This window comes from Chaetura pelagica, unplaced genomic scaffold (genome assembly GCF_000747805.2).
Source record: "Chaetura pelagica isolate M959 unplaced genomic scaffold, ChaPel_1.0 scaffold637, whole genome shotgun sequence".
Lineage (NCBI taxonomy): Eukaryota > Metazoa > Chordata > Aves > Apodiformes > Apodidae > Chaetura > Chaetura pelagica.
Window position 1 is genome coordinate 767727 of NW_009953950.1, and position 23407 is coordinate 791133.

At 37.4% G+C, this 23407-nt stretch overlaps 1 protein-coding gene across 1 annotated transcript in view; it reads left to right on the top strand.

The window, feature by feature from the left end:
• BACH1 (BTB and CNC homology 1, basic leucine zipper transcription factor 1) overlaps positions 1–8143 on the top strand; it is an 11434-nt gene extending 3291 nt beyond the window's left edge. Inside the window, 4 exon segments of the mRNA XM_010001819.1 lie at positions 1–6; positions 8–1172; positions 2689–2895; positions 7612–8143. The exon segment at positions 1–6 is cut by the window's left edge and continues 188 nt beyond it. Coding sequence (XP_010000121.1) covers positions 1–6; positions 8–1172; positions 2689–2895; positions 7612–8073 — 1840 coding nt within the window. The 3' untranslated portion in view covers positions 8074–8143.
• Positions 8144–23407: the final 15264 nt, after the last annotated feature.

Sequence of the window (23407 nt, forward strand, 5' to 3'; positions counted from 1 at the left end):
CAAACCCTAAAATTGGCAGTGTGGATGATGGAGACCTAGAAATAGATGATGAAGCAGAAGAACTTTTAGAAAAGGAATATATTCAAACTCCTGACACAAAGCTTTGTAAAGATGAAGAAAATTCTAAATCATTGCCTGCTCTGGAAGATAATGCCAGTCAAACATATGATCCTGTACATTCAGAAAAGGGTGGTTCTCCCAGTTTATCTTCCCAATGCCCAAAGTATAGGAAATTCCAGAAAGCTTTTGGAAATGACAAAGTTCATACTTCAGAGTCAAGTCCCAGTATTAAAGACATTCAGGCTGCACCAAGTGCAACTTTTCTTGAGAAGGAAATACCTGATAATGATGGGATACAAAAAGCTCAGGAATGTGTACCTATGCAGCTGGTCTCAAAATGTGAAGAGACTCAGGTGAAAATGGAAGAAGGGGAGGAGGGCACTGAGAAAAAGGAAGAGTCAAGGAGAGATTCTGTGACTCAGAATGTGTCCTATCCAGTGGAGAAAATGGATGTTGCTGATTTCCCCCAAAGCCATGCCGCACCTCATGGACTCAATTCTGTGTCTCTTTTACGTACTTGTGAGCAATATGGTAACTTCAATTTTGGTAGTATGCAAAACAACACAGTCTCAACTGAAAAAACTGTGTCAGGTACTGTATCAGGTACTGGAGTTGGGAATGACAAAACTGCAAGTAAAGATGACACACCTTCAAGTAGCAATTTGTGCACCAGGGAAGCCACTAACATTACATCAGCTGGTGATCGAAGCAGTGTGGAGAGAGAGATAGCAGAACATCTAGCTCAAGGGTTCTGGAGTGATATTTACAGCACAGAAGCCTGTCAAATACATTTACCACCTGCAGTTTCAAAAGAGCCAGTATATTCGGGGAAAAAATCAGAGTGTCCATGGCTGGGTATCAGGATCAGTGAAAGCCCTGAACCATCCTCTCAACGAACTTTTGCAACATTGAATTCTGTCAGCTGCCCCTTTATAAGCAACCTTAATACTGGAGGATGCTCCAACAGCTCTGAAATAAGCAGTGGAGATTATGTTCAGGGACAACAACAAGAACAGTGTTCCTACAATTATGTGATGAGTTTAGGAGAGGATTCGGAAACTGACACTGAGGGAGACAGTGAATCCTGTTCAGCAAGAGAACAAGAGTGCGAGGTAAGAACATGCTGATGTGTCCCTTGTTTCTCTGTCTCTCAAGGCCCTATTCAGAAACATAATTCTGGGCCTCCTTTTCTCCAGGTTTTTTTTTTTTTGGTGGTTGCTTGTTTTAAAAAAATCTGTGAAATGAAACTTCAAATAACCAGTCAAAGGTTTATATGGAAGGTCACTGTTAATTCAGGGAGACTTACAAAGTATTTTTTGATAGGATATTGTAAGTGGTTGATGCTTAGGTATTAGATCTCCATGTATTTCTGGAAAAACTACATCAGAAGAGGCTGAGAGTCTTAAACTGAGGCATGGGTAGTTCTTCAGAATATTTTTTTGTCTACTTCAATTAAACTTCTTGGAATGTTTTTTTTATAGAAACGGAACAGTTTTCTTGGTTTTATTCTGAGTTGTGGGGAGGTGGGAAAGAAATATTTCAGTTTTACTGTAAAATGAAAATGAAGGTTTCAAGCTGGCTTTGGTAGCTGTGTACTTAAGACAGCTTTAATAGCATTACCTTTTCTAAAACTGTTGTTACATTTATTTCTCCAACTGCAGAAAATTACTTGGCACTTCTTTATGTCATTGTTTTGCTAGTGTTTTAGCCAGATGCCATACATAAGTAGTCTAATCCCAAAAGATTTTACTATATGCCTAGAATCATTTCAGTGACAATACGTTGCTCATCTTTTACATTACAAAGAAGTAGCTGGCATAATTGGTGAAGGCAGTACTCTCATTTTCTTTGCCTGTCAGGGTGGTAGCCAAACACAGAAGAGGTTTCTCTGTTTGCTTTTTAAACTAAATTCAGATCTTTGACCACAGCAAGGTAACATACTCTGCTACTTAATATATTCAAATGTAAGGATTATAATAGTGTCTTTAGTCAAATACTTGATAAAATGTGGCTATTTTGTTTTACTGGTAAAGATGTTCTTCAGTATTAATCAGGATTTCATGATCTGTGTATGTTTCAGAAGCTCCTCCTGAAGCTCAGGTGTACATACAGTAGCAAGAGCCTGGTTCTCTCCTCTCCAGAAGAATTACAAGACAAATATTGTTAACTTTTATGTTTTAAATAGTCTGTTTCAGATGAACTTTTCCTGCAGAAAACTATAGGTATAAAAATGTATGAAGAATATAGTCTGACTAGCAGCTTAGGGGAACCATTAGACTCTATTAGTGATTCTTGACACCTGTTTTGTGCACTTCCTGACCAGAACTTATTTTCCTGGAGTGTATCACCTAATTATTTGCTGTGTGCATGGATAATTTCATCCTACTCCAAATATGCTTTTCAGGATCAAGGGAAAATGTACAAAGTACTCAGTTATTTCATCAGTGTTTGAACTCATCCAGTTGAAATCCCACCGGATAGCTACATTAGCTTGCTCTTTGCTCTGAGATATAGGAAGAAAGATGGGTTGTGTGGTAAGGAATGCTTAAAATGAAAACTTGATTTGGCCTGTTGGTGTTTGTATATATCAGATTCACCTTTGATTTACAACTGTATCTTACATTCTAGGTAAAACTGCCATTTAATGCACAAAGGATTATCTCACTTTCCAGAAATGACTTCCAGTCATTTCTGAAAATGCATAAATTAACTCCTGAACAATTGGACTGTATTCATGATATCCGAAGACGAAGTAAGAACAGAATTGCAGCACAGCGATGTCGTAAAAGAAAACTTGACTGCATACAAAATCTTGAATCTGAAATTGAAAAACTGGTATGTATAAATGCTCGTTACTGTTGACTTGAGTCTTTCTCTAAACTTGACTGAACATTTGGCAATAGTTTGAGAGTGAGGTGGCTTACTACCTTTTCCACTTGAGCTTAGATCAGTCTTAAAAGATTTATAGAGTTCTAGATTTTCGGTGCTTTAATCTAAAGTAAATACATTATTCCTTCTGTGGACTTAGTTTCCATTCAAAGAAAAGTCCATCAAAGCATAATTTTTGGTGAACACTGTTTCCGAAGCCCATCGGCATTGAGCTTAATTATACAGACTGATTCCCGTACTGTCATCCCACTCTACTTGGTTTTCTACCTCTTTACTCTTTCTTGCTTTATGTTTTTGTTATTCAGCTCATGGTAGCTCACAGTATTGCTCATGATCAGCTTGACAGTTACGCAGTTGTTAATTGTGTAAGTATTGTTTTTTGTAACATATCAACATAGGCTGGTGAACTGTTTCCTGAATCTTGAATCTTAAACATGAGATCCTTGCAGAAAGGCTAAAGATATAGCAGAATACAGGAAGCTGCTGCCTTCTTAGCAGTTGTATCAAGATTGTAGCTGAGGAACTAATGCACCCATATTTCTCTGCAGCCATCTGTTAATATTATTTTTCCTTCTTAAAAGGCAATAAAATATAAATATTTAACTTAAAGGGTAGTGTGGGTAATCTGAAGTTTGACAAAAAAATAATTGAGTGGCATTTTTCTGGTCTTGATTTCAGACCCACTTATCTCAGCTACATACTTGATCATACCATGTGCACTAAATATTTCAGTTGTTTAGGGTTACTGTACTCATAATTCTTGTTTATGGAGTGTTTTAGACTTTGTTCATGTACATGAATTTAATATCTGCAATTGCTAGGAATGTATATGGTTGGTTATGTTGCACATTTTTTCCCCTTATGACCTCACAGAGAAAAGGAAAATAAAATTAAAGCAAGTGCCATGAGCTATTAATTTATTTTCCTGAAGTGATCCGTCATCTTTCACTACACGGACTTCTGCAGCAAAGGAGATAGACTTGGGAGGAAGTCATGCAGTGCCATACAGCCCTAATGAGTGTACAGAGTAAGTCATTCAGACTGCTGAATGAAGAAGATGCTCTTTGAGGGAGAGAAGTCAGGTGATCATGTTAATAACAGTTTTATTATCCTGACTGAAGGGAGAAGTTGCATTTCTGACAGTTCAGAACTTTCTGCCTGTTTTTTATTGTCATATTGTCAATGTCGTGCAACACTTAGGGGGGTGAGAATTGGAGATTCATCTGCAAAATTAAACCTGTAGTTGACGAAGTGACTGATAATCATAGTATAATATCCTTTCTTCTGTGGAGCTGTGCTAGAACAGACAATATCTGCTGTTCAACAGGTATCACTGTTCAAGGTTTAGACAATGAGTTGAGAATTGTGAAGTGAGGTGTGAGTTGTGACTCATGCTCTAGGCACAAATATGTTCCGGTTGCTTATTTTTTACAACAGTGCAAGTAAGTTTCTTCAGAACTTCCTGAGAAGACCTTGTTTGAATCTGCTGAGCATGTCTGACAGTGATTGATGTTATGTATCAAATTTGTGTAAGTTGTGCACAAATACAGAAACTTGACCTGTCTAGGCATAATTTCCAGGTGGGTGGAAGAAAAGAGACATCTGAGAAGGGCGTTGCATGGTACATCCAGGTTGCTTCATGCATGATGACTTCAGACTGGTTCCTCCTTAGTCTTTGATCTCTGCGTGGTATCCTCTATAATGAGGGTCTGAGAGAAGATAATATGGTGTAGCTGTAGTCTGAAAACTCTTGACAAGTAGACAATACTCAGTGCTATAACCTGTTAGGAAATATTGTTTGGTTCAATTCCTCATCCTGGCTTCCAGTATGTGCAGCATGTTGTCCTGTATTAATTTATGTTTGTTGCTGCTTTTCAGATTTTTGTTCTCTCAGATTAAAGGTAATGGGTTTTTTTGGTATTTCTTGGCAAAGTCCTATATCTGGAACAGACTAACCCTTTGCACGTGTAGAGTGATGGGCTGGGGAATAGCATTGCTGAGAAGGATCCTAGGGATGTGGGCAGACAGAAAGTTGAGCATGGGTCAGCAGAGTGTCCAGACTGGAAAAAAGGCCACCAGTGTTCTGGGCTGTATTAACAGGAGGACAGCCAGTGCTTCCAGAACAGTGTTTGTACTCCTATATATGCTTAGCACGTGTAAGACTGAATCTTTTGACCCCTCCCAGTGTCAGAATTACGTTGACAGACTGCAGCAAGGTTAGTAGAAGGCCACTGAGATGGTCAGACCTGAAGTACTACTATGATGAGAGGCAGAGGAAATAGGCTTTCTGCTTGGAGGACAGATGGCTGTGGGAGACCTAATAGCAACCTGCCCATATTTAAGGGCAGGTCCTTAAGGTTATGTAGCCATCGGGACTGAAGACAGTACTTCACATGCAGAAGAATGAGACATTGCCATAAAGGTTTCAATTGCGTGTAAGGAAACACTTCTTTCTATGGGGACAGGCAGGCAATGGAGCAGGTTACCCAGAGAAGGTTGTGCATGCTTTATCCATGGATGTTTTTGTGACATGGCTCAGCAAAGCCCTGAGCTACCTGATCTTACCCAGAGCTGTCTTTGTTTTGAGCAGGAGGTTAAACTACACAACTCCTGAGGTACCTGCCTATCCAAGTGATTCTGAAAAATTGGAAGTCTTCTGATAAGCTCTACTTATTGAATAAAAATGCTGTTTGGTACTAAATGTGACTGTTACCTGGGAGAATTAAGTTTGGTTGTCTCTCTTGATCTTTCCTGAAGATTCTGAAGCTCAGGAGGAGGATGTGTGTCATACATTTCTTGGATCACAGCTTATAGTAATTGGGATCTTGTTATATATATAATAGCAGGGGGAAGAAGTGTGTGAACTAGAAACGTTCTTCACCAGAAGAGTTAAAAGAGTGCTCAGTTTTATGATTATTATGACCTCGAAACTAGCTAGCATTACTTTCCAGTAATGCTGCTAAAATAAACCAATAATATTTAAATGTATTATTCTGTCAACAACTTCTGATGGTGGTGGTGAACTTACAATGAAGTAAGCATTTCTGAATGTTAAGTTTGTTAAACAGCAATCTAGATAATTTCATCAGTCCGTAATACACAGCTGAGTCCCTCTACGTACCCAACATTTCCATAAAGTGATTTCAGACTGGGAGATCTGGCAACAGCTGCTCCCAGTACGCTGACAAGTAGTAGTTTATTAGCAAAGCACTGTTTCTAATAATTTTAGGCAAAAAGACTGGCAAAAACTACTTCTCTTGTCAAATCCCACTTAAAAGTAGCCAGTTCTGTCAAATAGAAGTTGTAGAGGTTGCAGTATGAGTTTCTTCTGCAAGAGGGGATGTGAAAAGCATTGGAAATAATTAACCTCAGAGTGAGCTGACACAGAAATAGTAGTAAAACACAGTCTGTATTATTAAAATCTATTTCTTATAAACTGTTTAAAGCTTTGTATATTTTCAAAACTGTGCCTCTTAATTAAAAAACTCCAAATGTGTGGCATGTTTGTTCTGGGGGTTTTTTTGGTCCTTTTCTTTCAACTACTTCATTATGGTCTTAGTTGTTTGCCATTTCCTCATTTTTCTTTATTCAGATGTTTCTTTTTTACATCATTAGACCTCTCAGTTATCAATGTCCTTTCATATTCAGACAGTCGTATAATAAATCTTGGAAAAAACAATGACATTGAAGTAAAAACAAACAAACGGCTCATTTTTAATAACTGGTACTTTTTTTTTCTATGTGATATTAATTAGTGAATTGCCATCCCTTCTGCTGCCCTGTGTTTGGAGAATCCTTTTGCATTACTAACTAGATTGTAAGCTAGTTATAAGGACAGTCTTATTTCATGTCTGAGAGGTGTCTGCCACTTTTAAGTATGTTAGCTATGTAAATAAAACTCAAGCAGTCAGCAGCTATTTTCCTGTCCCAATAGTAGGTTACCTACCTACTGGCACCTCTGTTGTTGTCTCTTCAGTTCACTAATCTGTCATTCCTCCTCCTCTTTAAATTCTTTTAACTTCTGTTCTTGTCAGTGCCTTGAAACATCAGATTGCTGTATTTCCAAAGAAAATATTTTGTTCACAGTTTCAGCATGTTTTCTTTCTTTAACTTTCCTATATTTTCTGTTTACCCTAGGAACTCTTCTCAGCTCCGTTGTTTGTTCTGCAGAGGACCTGGCACTTTCTAGAATTGAATTTATTTTAATCTACCAGAGTAGTATCAATAATGAAAATATGATGTCTGGTTTTCAACGTTAAACTTTTACAGTATAAACCCCTATGAATGCTGCTCTGCTTAATGTTTTGTTGGCCCAGTGATAATGATTACCCTGTAGAATTAGTGTTTCAGGAATATTTATAGTAAGTGAAGCTGGTTTCATTTATTTAATAATTGCAAATTACTCTTTTGGCTGCCAACATGAGTTTTGAAGAAGCTGTATGTCTGAAAAATCACTTCAAGTGGCTGAGTTGATGGCACTTCTAGAGAGGTTAGGATTGCCCTTTTAATAGGCATTTGATTCTGTTGCTGCTTACCTTGCTGCCAAATTGCTTCTGTTTCAGCAGACCAGATTATTTACAGCCTTGTTTTAGCCTTGGTAGGAACATAAACCATTGTGTTTGTGTTAAAATGCAGACTAAAATGCTATTTTTCTTTTTGCAGCAAAATGAGAAGGAGAACTTGCTGAAGGAAAGAAACCACATTTTGTCAACTCTGGGTGAGACAAAGCAGAATCTCACTGGACTTTGCCAGCAGGTGTGTAAGGAAGCAGCCTTGAGTCAAGAGCAAATACAAATACTTGCAAAATATTCTTCGTCAGATTGTCCTCTTTCATTTTTGTTCCCGGAGAGAGAACGAACAGCTCCATCCGATAGTGAACTTGTGATACCAGCATGTACAGAATTAACAGGTGGTCTTTCAGGTGTTGCACCTACAAATGAGCAGAGTTCTTGTTATCAGTGCGTGAAAAGTGCGTGTGATGCAACATACGATCAAGTACAAGAACTGCATCCAGTTTCTGTAAGAACGCTGGAGAAAACTTCACTTGTAGAACAGTGTGGGCAGAGTGGTGGTATCACAGACTTCTGTCAGCAAATGACTGACAAATGCACTACAGATGAGTGAATCAATTCTCTCCCTATTACCAACCTTTACAACCTACCAACATTGCAACTAAAAACGGGATTGAGCATTACTGCAAAGTAACTTAATAAGTGAAAGAAAAGGTGAAACTTTATCTTTTGAAACTACATTGACAAGTACATGGTCATCCTATTACTTGGCAAGCTTTGGATTTGCTCTGTGCAGTTCTAGAGTGTAAATTGTATGTGTCAGCCTTGGAGCTTTTTCTGTGTGGTGAGGCCAAGGAGAGTTTAGGAAAGTTGTTGGAACAGGTAAACTCTGTGCACAGATGTTTATTTGTGAGGAAGCTTTCATTCAGGTAAAGAGCAGCCTTTGCTCTGATTTATGCCACAGTACCTAATGCCACTCTGCATCTCAAGAAAAGCCTCCCAATATGTGTTTATGCACAATGACTTCTATACTTGGAATTCTTAATTCTTTAAGATTTCTTTTTATTCCCCGGTAGCCAAACTTTAAGAAGCATATATAGCTCTGTAAATGTTTATTTTATACATGGGTTAGATAATGTGACAGTATGGGGAGATTCTGGCAAGTGCACTCTGGAACCAGCTTATTGCTTCCTGCTGTTCCCATTCCTGTACCAGAGCCAGCTTTTACTGAATATATGCCTTTGTCTTAGCTCTCCAGTATGTAGTTAAGACAATTCAACTCAAACAGCAGAGGTGCTGCAGCATATTGTTCTCTTCCCTAAATTATGTGGCAGGAACAACAGCATACTGGGAAAGGCACAAGTTTGAAACTGAAGCAAGTCTCAGGCTAGTGTGCATTGGATCCTCTGGCATCTGAATCCCATATGCTTGTTAAAATCCACTGCTGTATTGTGAATTAACTGTCCTAGCACTTTCAAGCCTGCTGCTGTTTGTGATAAGTTGGAATCAAAGTATTGTGAAAGTTTAAGGACAGATTTTTAAATTATTTTTTTCTTTAAGGTATTTAGGCATCAAATTCTTGGGCTTCTGTGCCTGATTACCTAAAATGATTGGCAAATGCATTTGTTCTCTGATCATTGGGACCATTAATGAAATTTTAGTTTTCAGGATACTTTTATGGCTAAACCTAGTACATTTTCAATGGCTTGTACTGTAAGTGTGAACATACAGAAAGTATAATAAGGAACTGAGATGGAGGGATTTCCTTTTTTTACTTTGCAAAGGAGAAACTCAGCCACTAAAAATAATCCCCATTTTTTTAGATTTTTACCTGGTAGTTTATGCATATTGTGTACTAATGATGCTTTGTTATTTAGATATTGTTTTCACACCAGAACTAAGTATTGAACCTCACCACAGAAAAGTTTTGGTTTTGCTGGTTTACAAAACATGAAGAATCTTGTACAAGCCAGTGGAATTCTTCATTTCCTACCTCAGAATGTATATTAGCTTTTTGTGTCTTTAATGTGCATGTACAGTGCGCAGTGACTAAGCAAAGGACTATTGTAAATACTGCTTTGAAGTTTTATCTTGCAGTGAGGCAAAACTTGTTCTTGGCAAGGCTCTTTTTTTTTCCTTCCCCCCCTTCCTCCCTTTGGTAACATAGCATTAATAACTATATTAAGACTATTAAGCCACTTATTTAAAACAAAAATGAAAAATTTGAGAGATTTCAGCAGTACTTCTTATAACCAGCACGTAATTCAAGTGACTACACTACCTCACCAATGGGATTGAAAGTTTATTTAAACCTCTAGCAAAATCCTTGGATTTTCATCAAATGTAATTACTTTTTTAAGGGGAAATTGTATGTTAATGGAGCATAGCTTGTATAAATCACAGCCCTTGCAGTAATGGAAATTCAGAAAGAAATACTATATGGCAGATACCATAAGAGATCTACAGCTTTGGATATATTTGCAAAGTTGAAATTCTTTTAAATTACTATCATTTATGTATGTTGATCCTGTATGTGTATTACTCATGAAGCTTTCTGGGTTTTTTTTATCCAGCATCTGTATATGCCTGGCTAATTTAATCCTTCCTCCCTCCCATGTTGCCTGGGCAGTGTTTTGCTCCTAAGACTCCATTTTATTTAAAAAACAAACCAACAAGGAACAGTGAAAAACAAACAGAAGGCCCCAAACCTCTCTACTATCCATGCATAATACTACTTTTAAAGCTGGTGATAATCTGAAATGACGTGGATAATGACATTAAAGCATTGTCCTAACAGTACACATACTCTGAAATGGAATTCCTTGGATTAAATGTTTGTTATAAAGGGGTGGAGCATATATGTATAAAATGACTGTCTGGGAACTTAAAGATATCCAGTGGTCCAAACCCCCGACACACTTGGCTATGGGTGTTGGAGAACAATGTCAGTGATTACCAAGTTCAGAGGCCAGGTTATCCACCAAAGAGTTGTGCTCCACTCTTGCAGTCTGGTGATGAGCCAGGGTCTGAATTCCACCCAGCAATCTGTGCAGGACTTCCAGTGCAGAAATCATGACTGTCATTGATATATGGTAAAAATTAATGTTTTAATTAGTGTTTTTAAACTTATGATGAACTTGATGAAGTTGGAGAGTAGGTTTTTTCCTAACCAGCTTCATCTAAATAATTTTTAAAATATTTATTTAATTAAATAGATCTACAAGTTGCATGTTGACTTCTATAGCCTATATCATCAACTTGCAAAAGTTAAGAATGAATGACAATTTTATGATACAGAATTCTCAGGTAAATGTTTTGGAGTTTGGTTGTGTTTTTTCAGTAGAGAAATACTCAATTTTGAAATTGTAAAATACTTTGTTAAAGCATGTTTTAAAATACTTTGGACAGACTATCTTAAAGCCATAGGAGTATGATGGCATACAGATTGTAAAATAAACAGATAATTGCAACAGTTGATTTTGTATCTTTCATAATTCAATATTTTCTAAGACTACAATAAAAACCACTATGCTTTCTACAAAGGCTTTTCTTTTTTGTGCAAATATTTTGCAGTGAAAGTCTTTCCTGGTGCGTTATTCACTTATGTAGTACTGTTAAAACTTATCTGAAAATAGTAGCAAAGTAGTACATATAGCTTATAAGTTCCAGAATAATACACAAAAAAGCAAGTATTAGTGAGTTGGAATCAATTTCCTGTAAGTTTATTTGACTTTTTTGTATCCTGTTATGTTTGAATGGATTTTCTTTTCTGCAAAACTTTGATATTTGTTTCTTTTTTTTAGTATTTTAAAAATTAAAGAAGAGAAGATGTAAGTGGCTAATTAATAGGATAGAAAAAACTTGGAGGTGATGATTTACATGCATAGTATAGGTCAGTGCATGAGACTGAGGTTTATCATAGGGGAAATGTAATTACATATATATTTATTAAGCTTCTCAAAGTATCTTTGTAATTGTAGATCTGTTGGATCCTGTCAAATAATCAGCCGGACTTCAGAAAAATTACCCTTGAAAAACTGCATTTACCCTAACTCCCTCTGTACCTCCTAAACAGTAAACTGCAATACTCGATCTGGCTTTTCAGTGTTGTGTTTTACTTTGCAAAGAAAGCTTTTTGTTAGAATTCTTGCTTCATTTGAAGTTTTTCTAAACTGTGCATTTAATGCTTTCAAGTCTGAAATTACCCTTCATGAAATGTTCAAACAGTCCTTTTTTTGGGAAAGTATTGGAAGGCAAGATGATAGATGATAAGGTTCAACTTGCTGCTTTATAATCGATAAGGGAGTGAAAGCTCCTTTTCCAGGCCAGTTTTGTCCTTGGAATTTGCAGTCACTTGGATTTAGTTAGCATGTTGTGCATGTCTTGATATTTAGAGCCAAGACACGAGCTTGCACAAGAATGTTAGTGTGGTTTCTCTTTGAGGAAACAAAATCTTGGCACGAGAGTCTGTGATACATTTAAAACTCCTCTTAATATTCAATAAGAAACAACAGTGATGAAAGCTAAAAAGTACATGTGCCAGAGATCAGTACTGAACAATTAGTTCTGTCCCTGGGTCTTTTTTAGGAAATAAGAAATGAGGAACTTCTGGTAATAGGCAGCCTTTATGTGAGCTTGTTCATTTGAGCATGACTGAGCTAAGGGAAATTTGTTTGAAGTGAAATAGCAAAATGACTCCAAAAGCTGAAGAGATGGTAAAAGCAGTTGCTTTAAGTGAAACAGTTTTCGAACAAAGTTCTGTAATACTCTTCTGACAAATGTTTCAAAGTAAACAAAAAAGTTGATCTTTACAGAGCAAAGTGATGTTGTCCCTTTTTGACACTGAAATACAAGCTGGACTGTTATGCCTGTTTGATATGCTGTTGTTTGCATTTTGATTTCTTCTTTGTTTTTCTTCAAAAGAATGAGTCTCAAAAGCACATAGATGCAATTCTCCAGCATCTATAAAGGAGTATTTTAATATTGGTACCTAAGACTTACTATGGGTTTAATTTTTGGGGACAGAACTAAAGGGAAAAAAAAAAGGCTGGTTTAGCCCAGATTTGAATAAAAGAAACTTCATTAATATGGATATTGTAAAAGCTTTTTTAAGCACGTGCTATGCTGTCTAAGACTCTTAAATTTGTATATGCTGCACTAAAGCTTTTTAATTTTTATTTTTAATCTTTCTGAATTGTAAATACTAATGTGACAGATGGTGGGCACTAGCAGTCATTTTTCCCTCCCTTTAGATAAACTGGGATGGGACAAGGATAGCAGTGTTCATCTCAGATTGTAGCTTTAGAAATTATCAGGATGTTTAAACGAGTTTCTGTTGAGAACGAGGTGGTGTATGAAGGTCCAGGTAATGCATTTGTTGTTGGGAAGTGTTCTGCCATGTCAGGTTTAAAATAAAGAAGAAAAAGTGCTTATTTTCTAGCTGAGCCAGGAAAGATTCAGGACAGAACTTGTCAAGAGAACTTGCTAGAACCCAATTTATTTCTAGTTCAGAGTAGAGAAGGTATTTTTTTTACTTGTCTATCCCTTCTCCACTGTTTTGAAGAAGAGTGGAGGAGATAATATTTATAATAGTACTTGTTCAGAATACAATGTGGCTTTCTAGGGATGCAGTTAAAAAAGATAGCTTTCATGTATGCTAGGTATTGTAGGCACATACACAAATAATCCCTATGCAAAAAAGATTTTGATTAAGGGATGTGAGATAACCCAATAACAGGATTTGCAAAGTAAAAGATAAACTATAATCTCATTTTAGTTTTAGGGCAGTGTTTTGCTCCCTACAAAGCACTTAATTAGAGTGGCATTCTGGATTAAGTGCAGGGGTAGCATGACTGTGGAAGGGGAAAAATAGCTTTAGACTAAGACTGAATGTGTCTTTGGTGGTGGATTATATTAGTGAGATATTGCTTACTTATTGTATAATTTCTTGGCACTATTACAGCACACTTAAAGACGTTACTACCAAGAAGTGTGCTGAATAATAAACATAAATATATATATGAAAAGAATAATTTCCCTGAAGCCATTAGGAATCTGCTAGTCAGCTGGATTGACAAATGTCATGGAGTACCTGGAGTTCTTTAAGCCATGCCTTCCATGTAGGAGTTAACGTATGTGTCATCCTTCTCCTGACTGCATTTGGATCTCTTCTGTAGAGGAAACAGGAGCTGAGCAGCTCAGACAATACTTCATTCTGACAACATCAAGCAGAGAAATACATATTGCATGGTCAATGTTCACTAGGAATTCTTGAGATTATGTTTTTAAAGTTCACTAGAAGCTGAAGATTTGCTTGTAGATACTCTTGAACTGCAGTAATTGCGTAAAAGTATCCTTTGTGTGCAGGTAGTGGTTTCTTTTCCCTGTCAGCTGGTGAGCAGCTTTTTCTGAGCACTACAGCCAGTGAAAAGCTTCCAGCTTTCTCTGTCTCTCCCCTTCAAGATGTGTAAAAACAAACACAAAAACTCCACAACAATAATGAGGATACAGATGAAAACTATTAACAAGATTTTGTAGGCTCTAGTACTAATTTAACACTTCTCATAACTTGCACATTTTTTTGTTAATGAAAACCTGACCAATGTTTTCATAACATTCCAGAATTAGAAGGTGAAAATTAAGGTATTTTTAATACCTATAGAGGACATTGGAAAAGTGTCATCTGTTTCTGGGATTTAAGACAGAACCAAATTAGACAAGGATCTTTTGTTTGTTTTCTGTTTTTTAATTAAGAAAAACAAACACAACAAAACCAAAATAACAAAACAAAAGCCACCAAAGGAAATAAAATCAGGAACTGTCAGATAGTAGTTTGGTAGTTTACAAGGTTTCCACAGCAGAAAAGACTCTTCCGTTATTTTCTTAACAGGAAAAGAGATTTTTGGGTTTGTTTTCATGGAAATTTGTAACACTTTTGACTTTCTTTAAACTCAGCTTTCTGCAAAAGTGTATAATGAAGAGCCACTTTGAGAAAAGAAGAACCTTGATGCCTGAATAATTAGGGGTGTGAAATATATAATAGAAATATAGAATGGCTTGGGTTGGAAGGAACCTTAAAAGCATCTATTGTCTCCCACTAGATCAGATTGCTCAGAGAACCCTGGAACACTTCCAGGGAGGGGGCATTCACAACTTCCCTAGTCAGGCTCTGCCGATGTCTCACCACCCACACAGTGAAGAATTTCCTCCTAATCTCTAACCTAAATCTCCCCTCTTCCAGTTTAAAGCCATTACCCCCTGTCCTATCACTACAAGCCCTTGTAAAAAGTCCCTCTGCAGCTTTCTTGTAGCCCCTTCAGATACTGGAAGGATGCTGTAAGATCTCCCGGGAGGTCATCTCCAGGCTGAACTACCCCAACTCTCTCAGCCTATCTTCATAGGAGAGGTGCTCCAGCCCTCTCACCATCGCCCTCCTCTGGACTTTCTCCATCAGCTCCATGTGAAGATTTTATTTCTGGAACTTTTTTCCTTCCAAGCTGCTAACACCTGCTTGAAAATACAGGCTAGTGGGAGTCTTGTGTAATTTAGATTCTCAAACCTCTGTTTCATACAGTGAAACAAAACCTGACTTTAGAAAGTGCTGGTGTAGTGTTGCTTTTTTCCTTTATTTGTGCCCATGATGTGAACAGATGGTTTTTCATCAAAAAGATCCATTGATTTGGGATGGGGCTGGTGGGAGAAGGGCAGCCAACTAGGTTTTAATCCAACCTAGGGCTTCTTACAGAGCTCTTGCTGATATTTTAACTAAGGCCCTGATTCCAGCTCAGTATGCTAGAATGTGATCATGCAAATGTGTCTGTGAATCTCTCTTGATTACTCATCCTTTGAGAAGCCCGGATCACTTGCATTCCACAAATACTAAGGATCCAGTGGCTTTTCTTACAATTTTAACTATATGGTCTGTTTTCTTCCTTAAACTATAGATGGCAGCATGAAACCACATGCTGCCTGCATTAGTACTTCTGGAAGTGAGAACAGATACATCCACACTTGTTGGTTTAAAAAAATTCAGAAAAGCAACTGGAAAAGTGAACTTTTTTCTTTCTTTTTTTTTTTTTTAAGAAAAGGTAAATTTCAATATCTGTCTTTTCAACCTGCAAATTATGTTTAACACCTTATTAATTTCTACAGTCATGCAAGTATAGCATGCTGATTACTGATGTTTTTATACTGGATTCTGTCTGAATTCCAAAAGCATACATCCTATCTGTAACGTTTCATTTTTGAAGTATATCATATCTTATGGAATTGAATTTGACACAGAAATGAAAACAACAGCAAAAATAATTAAGACATTTTTCCCCAAGGCTTTCTGCATTGTGAGTAAAACTGAGTTGGAGAATACATTAAAGTTTGTCTTGGCACCTGGCCTAACAGTATTTCAGCACCTTTGTAATATTAATTGTGCTGTTAGCTTAAGGAGTTTATATAATATTTTCTAAAATAGAATATTTTTTTTTATATATAGAACACTTAAATTCTGTGCCAACACTGGATCTTTTAAATATACCTAGGGACAAAAATAGATTATGCTTTAAAAATCAAGCTGCTATTTTCTAAATCAAATTACTGTAAGCATCCCCAGTTAATGGTCAAGAAATTATGATCTTGCCAGTCTGTGCATACTGCTCAGCAAGGTATTGGAAGGTAATTTCCACAAAGTTGTGGATGATTCGGTTCCCTCTCTCCCTGTTCTTGGTGGACTTTCTTTCTGGGTGCTGCTCTGAAAAAGAAGAATGCGGTTTTCAAACAAGCCAAATGGAACCAGGTGGTACCAAGTGTTTGGTCTAAACAAATTGAACAAACCAGACTTTGGAAGAAAGGATTTGCTTTTATACAGCATCAGCTGCAGCTCTCAGCTGATGCCATGTAATGCTGCCCACAAGAAATAAGGAAGGAGAAAGAATTAGCTGAGATAAAATAGATGTCTATGTTTAACTATTGTGTGAAAAACCATGGTAGCATCATTTATGTTGATGTCAGTATGCTAAATTAAGCCTAGGAGTATATATTAAAGAAGGAAGAAGTTGCACCTGGTATTTAAGTTGTAGACTAAAGTTTTTTTGTAGTTCTTAATTGCTTATATAGATAAAATACTTGAAAACTCAGTGACACGGAGATGGTAACAGTAATTTTTTCCCGTATCTTTTTTTCATGAGTATATGGAAAAACTTTCTGACATAACATTGCCAAAAATACTGTTGCTTTTTATATAACACTTCCTATAGATGCAGTAATATAAGTGCTTTTGGGGTATTAATTTGCTTGAAAAATAATGAACCTAAACTGGAAAACAGCTTTTTGTTCAAGCAGTATGTAGAACAGCCTTTGTTGTTGATGTATTAAAATGCAAATGTGAAAAGGAAGAATGTACATGCATCATAAAAAAGAAAATCCTTATTTCAAAGCTAATATATCCCCCTATTACTTTACATGTATGAGAAATTTCCAAGTTTTTCAAATGTGTTTTTTTTTCTTAGTAATGGGAAATAACCAGTGTATAATTCCCATCTCAATCATAGCTTAAAAAATCTTTTATTTGAGCTGGCAAAAACTATTTCTGCCCCATCCTAAAGTCAAAAGGTTACACTTTAGCCCAGAGAGTATATTTAACACTGGATTGTAAAACTCTGATAATACAGCCTGAAACACTGAAGAAACCAAGCAGCAAAACAGACAATGCATTAATCCTTCGTTACTGCTTTCCTGTGTTGATGTGAAGATCTGGTATCTGATCCCAGAAATATTCTTTGTTGACTGGATTACCTTGTGAAGCACTTAATGGAGTAAAAATGAAGTGGGGGAAGGAAAGCTCAATGCTGCAACTGAGGTGCTTGCCATGCAGTCATTCCAGTACATTCAGAGATACTCTTGTGGCTGAGATTTTGCTTGCAGGTTCACAAATTTAGGAAATCTATCAATCAAAATAACTGTTACACCACGAACCCAGCTGCTGTGCATTGTTGGGAGCTTGGGTTTGTTTTCCAAAGGAGTTGTGATTTGAGCCTGAGAGATCCAACAGCTGCTATTTGGGGTTGGCATTTTGGTTATGACTTTTTGATGTGCAAATGCTTTCAGGAAAAATGCCTCAGAGAGAAACATGATTTCTCATACTGTTGCAGGAGGCATCAGATTGTTGAAATTGGTCATTCATAGCCATCTTCTACAGATGGCTTATCACTTGAAAAGAGTCATGTTAGTGCTAAACACATTGTAGTTATCTGTGTTAAGTTTATATCTTTAAAAAAAAAAAAATGCTTCTTGGGTTTAGTTCTCCCATTAGAAAACAAGTTGTAGCAGTTGGAGTCATAGTCACTCCAGCTGATGTGTTTATGAATGCCTGCAAAACCACTTTTAAAGTCAAATTATTCAGAAGCACTGGTGGTTTTAATTTTCCCTTTGAATCTTAAGTCAGTCTGAGCAATGTTGGTGGGTAAGTTTGATGTCTCTCGGCACTGCAACATCCCGTGTGTTCAGAATCACTGAGGGGCAACTGACAGATGTCGGCTACATCACAGACATTGCTTCAGTGTTGTTAGCCATCTCATGAAGGGAAAAACCCCCAAATACCTTTTGCACTATCTTCCTGGCTTTGTAATATCTTTTTTGCCTTTCTCTTCCTCCCAGTTTGCAACTAGTTATACAAAAGAAGAATTCTAATCTTGTGTGTGCTCCAGGACAATCATCCTACAGCACCACCAGTCAAGTCTATGAATTCGCAGGATCCAGGACTATATTCTCTTCCCTGTTCACTAAAATGTGGTTTGATTTATCTTTTTATAAATCAGAAGAATATTGTGCAAGACTGAAGAAAATCTTGTGCTTTTCTTCTGCTATTTTTATCCCCTTCAAATCCTTTTTTTTTTTTTGCTATTCAGATAGGAAGTAAAACACATGAAAAAGTGATGTAATATTAGTCATGATTGCTCCCACACAGTTTTTAAGTGATGGCTTAATCATCTCAGCTTTTTACAACAGTAACCCTAAACTGTAAATTACATAGGGTACATCTTTATTTTTTACTAAGTGGTGGTTATAAAAATAAGTGCTTTTGTGCTATGTTCCATTATTCCCACTGTCTTCAGTGTTAGGATTGAGCAGTCAGGGGTCTAAGTGGATAAACTACCATGGCAGGGCAAATTGTATGCATAGCTCAAGAGCTACAGCATTTTGGCTTCCGCAGCCTTCACCTCCTTCACAAATAATCTGAAGCAGGGAAGCCAGCATGGGCTACTTTGCAGTCCCTCTGCTTGTTGAGGCCAGATCTGCTCTGTAATGGCATGGAGTTGTTGTCACCTCTTATCTGCTCCCCTGGTGCACACAGTCTGTGGGTTTCAGCTCTCTTCTGTAGAGAGATGCTGGCATGGAATTAAAAAAGTCAGGTAGTCTCTTCATCTCTGCTCTGAGACTTGAACTGTCTCATGGCTAAGGAGTGTAACGTGGCTGCAATGTTAGTGGATCTGGCAGGGGGGCAGAAAAATGTAGGTTATAACAAGGCTTTGTAACAAAATTGTAAAATGAGTATTAAGACAAATGGAAGCATCTTGAAAAGCTTGGTGGATATGCTTTTGAATTCTGTGTTCTCCCAATGGTGAAGAAATTCAGAGGAATGGGGCTCACTGTGGGAACAGTAATTGCAATACATAGTTTGATTGCTGTGTGGAAGTATCCCTATTGGACTAGATGCCTTGTAAACTCCAAGGCAAAGTACATGTGATTGTGATTAATTTTGCTACTGCAATCAGTGATGCTGGCAGAGGGATTTGGTTGCCTAAAGATAGGTGTTCAGTATCATTTCTGTTATGTATCTCTCCTATATATGGTACCTGTTAGGGTTGTGTGATGTCTTCTGTACTTGATGGCACTTAATATTATACTTGAAGTGGGTGCATGATTACAAGAAGGGTTATTACAGCACTGGACATCAAAACACCCTTTAGACCTGTTGCAATGGAAAGCCACTAGTCAACCTAGCAAAACTGGGAAAGATAACTTTAAATGATGGTACTGAAAGCTTTGACAGCTCTCCACCTTCATGCAGGGAATGCTGGAAGTAGATGTGGGTAGTAGAGTTTAAGGTCTTGGTGATGTATTTTTCTCAGAAGAACTTTTATTCCAATAAGATTAACTTGGGCAATGGGAACTTCAGATTAAAAGAAGATATTTTAAAGCACTGGACAACAAAGCCCCCTTTATGTATGGAAATAAAGCCAACAGCTAACTAAGCAAAATTGGGAACTATCATACTTGTGAAACAAATAGGCAGGAAACCATATTGTAGTCAGTAAATACATCAGAAAAACCAAAAGCAGTTTGTGAGGGGAAACACGAATTCTTAATTCAGGAAAAATTAATCAGGACATAAGATTGAAATTAGAGGAACCTACAAACTGGTAAAAGGAAGTAGTTCTTCCTTTATTGTATAATTTGACATGCACAAGTTTGGTGTCACATTTTGAAGGCTATTGTAAGGCAGCTTTGAAACCAGACTTCTTGCCTATCCAGATGGTGGATAGCTTGGAAGCAGGAACCAGTAGCTACTGGATAGTGTCTTCTGCAGTGCTTCCATCCAAGCACCCATCCACAGGTCTGATAAGTTAGTACACCTGTAGTTCCACATCAGGCCAAGTGGAATGGATGGTCACATCCAGACAGCCCATAGACATCTGTGTTAAGTTGGATGAGGTAAGTAGATCAAAGTCTGCTGAGCTTCTAGTTACCCTGTGACTGTTCATCAAGAACTTTCTTGGGGTAGTTAGAAAGACTGAAAGAAAATCTGAAAAATCATAGGGAGATTTTTTTTTAGTTATAGCAACTGTGGGCATCAAATATTTTGAGGGTGTTAGAGAGTGGAATAAAACCAAATGTAAAGAGCAGATTAAGTCTTGTTTTTTATTTCTCAGGTATTCTTTAAATAAGTCTACATTGCATTGAACACTTAAAAAGCAGAGTCTTGTTCCAACTGGGGATTTTGGATAGAAGATAATTTTGCTAGTTGTATGTGCTTCAAGTGTTAGCAAATGGATTTTAGCAGTGTTGCAGAGCCAGTAAATACATAGCTCCCATTCTACATACTAGTAAACTAAGCCTATAACAGCCTGTTTCTGTAGTTGAGGCTGCCCTAGTCTTCAGACAGTGCTTGTATATCCAATATATCTTAAAGATTGCCAGCTGAGCCTAGAAGCTATGCCAAAACTGAGTTTTAGCCTCACCATTCCCTTCTACAAGGTACATGGCTGAATTCGAGCCTAGCAAGACTGTGAGCAGTGATTCCATAGTTCAGTTCTTGACTTCTTTCTTCTACTCTCTGTTGCCTGTGCTTGGCAACATATCTAGAGGAAGAAAAAACTAAACAAAACCAAAAAGGGTCATTAATTTGATCTCCTTTAATGAAGGCTTTCAGATAGCAAAAAGGTAGAGGGAAGGAAAGCTCCTGCAGTCATTTGTAATGGTTAGTCTAATAGTTCAGCCCAATAGTAAATATCACTGAAAGCCTAATTCAGAGAGTTATTTGGTTTGAAGTTGAAAAGGAGTGGAGCAAAGATGTTTTCTTACTCATTTCTCCCTCCTCTTTGCAAAGAGACCTACTTAGGAGAATAAGATCTCCAAGGAAAAGAGCCAGTGGTAACGTGTAGAAGACAGGCACAGCCAAGAGTCATCACCAAGTATTGAAAAAGTTTGTACTAGTAGGACCCGAATTCAAGAAGAAGTCACATTTCAGAAGCTAAAGGTGAAAGACGCCGCCAGTCTGACTGAGGAGAGAGGAAAGGGATCACTGGTGTCAGGCTGGTTTCTTGGGTTGGCACCTTTACTTTCTCCATCAAGTTGCAGGTGACACATCTGTTTTGTCCACCACACTGCAGTAATTGCATGTGTATGTATCAATTTGTGTATGTGTAGACACTGATTTATTTATTTTTTAAATACTGTATTTTGTGTGAGGATGATGATGCTGATAAAAGTTACTAAAATTTTGGCATGACAACCTATACTTTTAAATAAATATATAAAGCAGTAACACAGTAACAGTGTCCCAACAGCTAATAAATAATAAAATTTCACTGCCAGCTGTTGTTTGGTTCTGTTTGGGCCTGCCTGCTCACGTGATGATTTACTGACTTCACTGATCATGCTTCCAGAAATTATAAGAAGGATGTGGGGACACTTCTGAATATTTACAGAACACTTTCAACTTCTTCATTTCTCACATATTCAAACAGTGATTGTAACTTCCAAAAAGCTGAACAACCAACTTCTGTTTTGCTGAACTTTTATTCCATTCCAATATTAAATTTGAGAATTAAAGTTCTTTGTCATTCATACTAGTTTATCTTGTTCCTTTCAAAACCCAAGAATTGCGATAGAAGCAGCTGCAAGGAAAAAAAATCTTACAGTGTCGGTGGCAGTTACAGACCTCTTACTAAATATGGAGATTATTAAGTGGAACTGTGTATGTTTGCATTCAGGAAAGTGGTGGAGAAAGATCTTAGCAGTGTTGGTCAGGGTTGTTTCTAAAAGGTTTCTTAATCCTGAGCTACCTTCCTCAAGGGAGGGAGGAAGAGCTCATCTTAGTCCTTGGATTATGTAATTAATATTAATGCTTAAGAATGCACAGCAAATAATCAAAATGCCAGAAGCTCTAGAGGAAAATTTTTTTTTAATTCACTGAGGAATTTTTCCAAGTGTTTATTTGCTGATCTCTATTGAAAATATCTTTTTCTTTTTGACTTTCCCCCCCTTCTTTAAATAAAACCCCAAATAATTTTTGCTGTTCTATCCAACTGTATGTGCTCTTTAAGCAAACAATCCAGGTTAAGAAAAGCTTAATTCTAGCCAACTGCCATAAAACTAACTTGGAAATAGTTCAAAACTCTTTCTGAACTTCAGGAAATTACTTTTCCATAGACTTTTTCTCCCTGTAAGTAACTTGAATAACTCAAGAACAGATAAACCAGGATAACTTTCATGATCAACCAACCATGTGTGTGTTTCTAGGACTATGATGGAAAGTGCAAAGAGTTAAAAGTTAATTGTGAAATCAAGGTTGTTGTTCTCCTAATGCAACTGAGTAAGATTTTAATGATATTAAATCACTGCAGCTCAGCTACGTGCAGTTAAAATCAGCAATTGTTTTGTCAGGCAACTCAGACATGGAGATTTCTGTACAAGTGAAGGAACTCGACACAGGGAGAATAAATGAAGTTCACAGGAGAGAGGTGACTTTCCCTTTTATTCCAGACCTCCCTTGCAATTAGCCATGCCTGTTACGCACTTGCTTTTGGACTAATTAAATCACCCATAATGTAGTGATCCTTCTCCTCATGCCAAGTCTGAGATAAAACCCTGGAATGGGGCCATCTTGCTGTGGCAAAGTGAGTTGAATTACCAGATTGGACTCAGGAGAAAGCAGCCTGGTAGTCTGGGATGCCTCCAGCCTAGTGTCCCAACTACCTGGGTCCAGAGGCTTTACTCTGCCTTTTCAAAGGCTCTGACAATGGAGGTTGCACAGGTACTCTAGAGGACTAGAAACACACTAGGATGAGGACAAGAGAGGTTACAGAACCTTGTGATGCCTCACATGCCTGCTGAAGTACTGGTTCAAAGTCCCACGTTAGCTCCCGTAAGTCCCACTGTGAGGTTCCTGCAGCTGGGGCCAGCTAAGGTGCCCTGACTTAAAGCCACCATGATCTCTTTCAAATACTAAATAGGTTTAAAGGGGCTTCTTGATGTAAAGTCACTCAGCCATCTTAAAAGAGCTACTGTATGCATTTCTCATTTAAAAACTCTGTCCCTACCCCAAAGTCTTCAGAATCAAACCAGACCTACTTGGTAGAATATTCTCACAAATTTACTTTTTAAATCTGTAAGTCAATTCCTAGATTTCTATAAAGTATGTTGTAGACTCCTACTTGCATATTGTGTGTTAT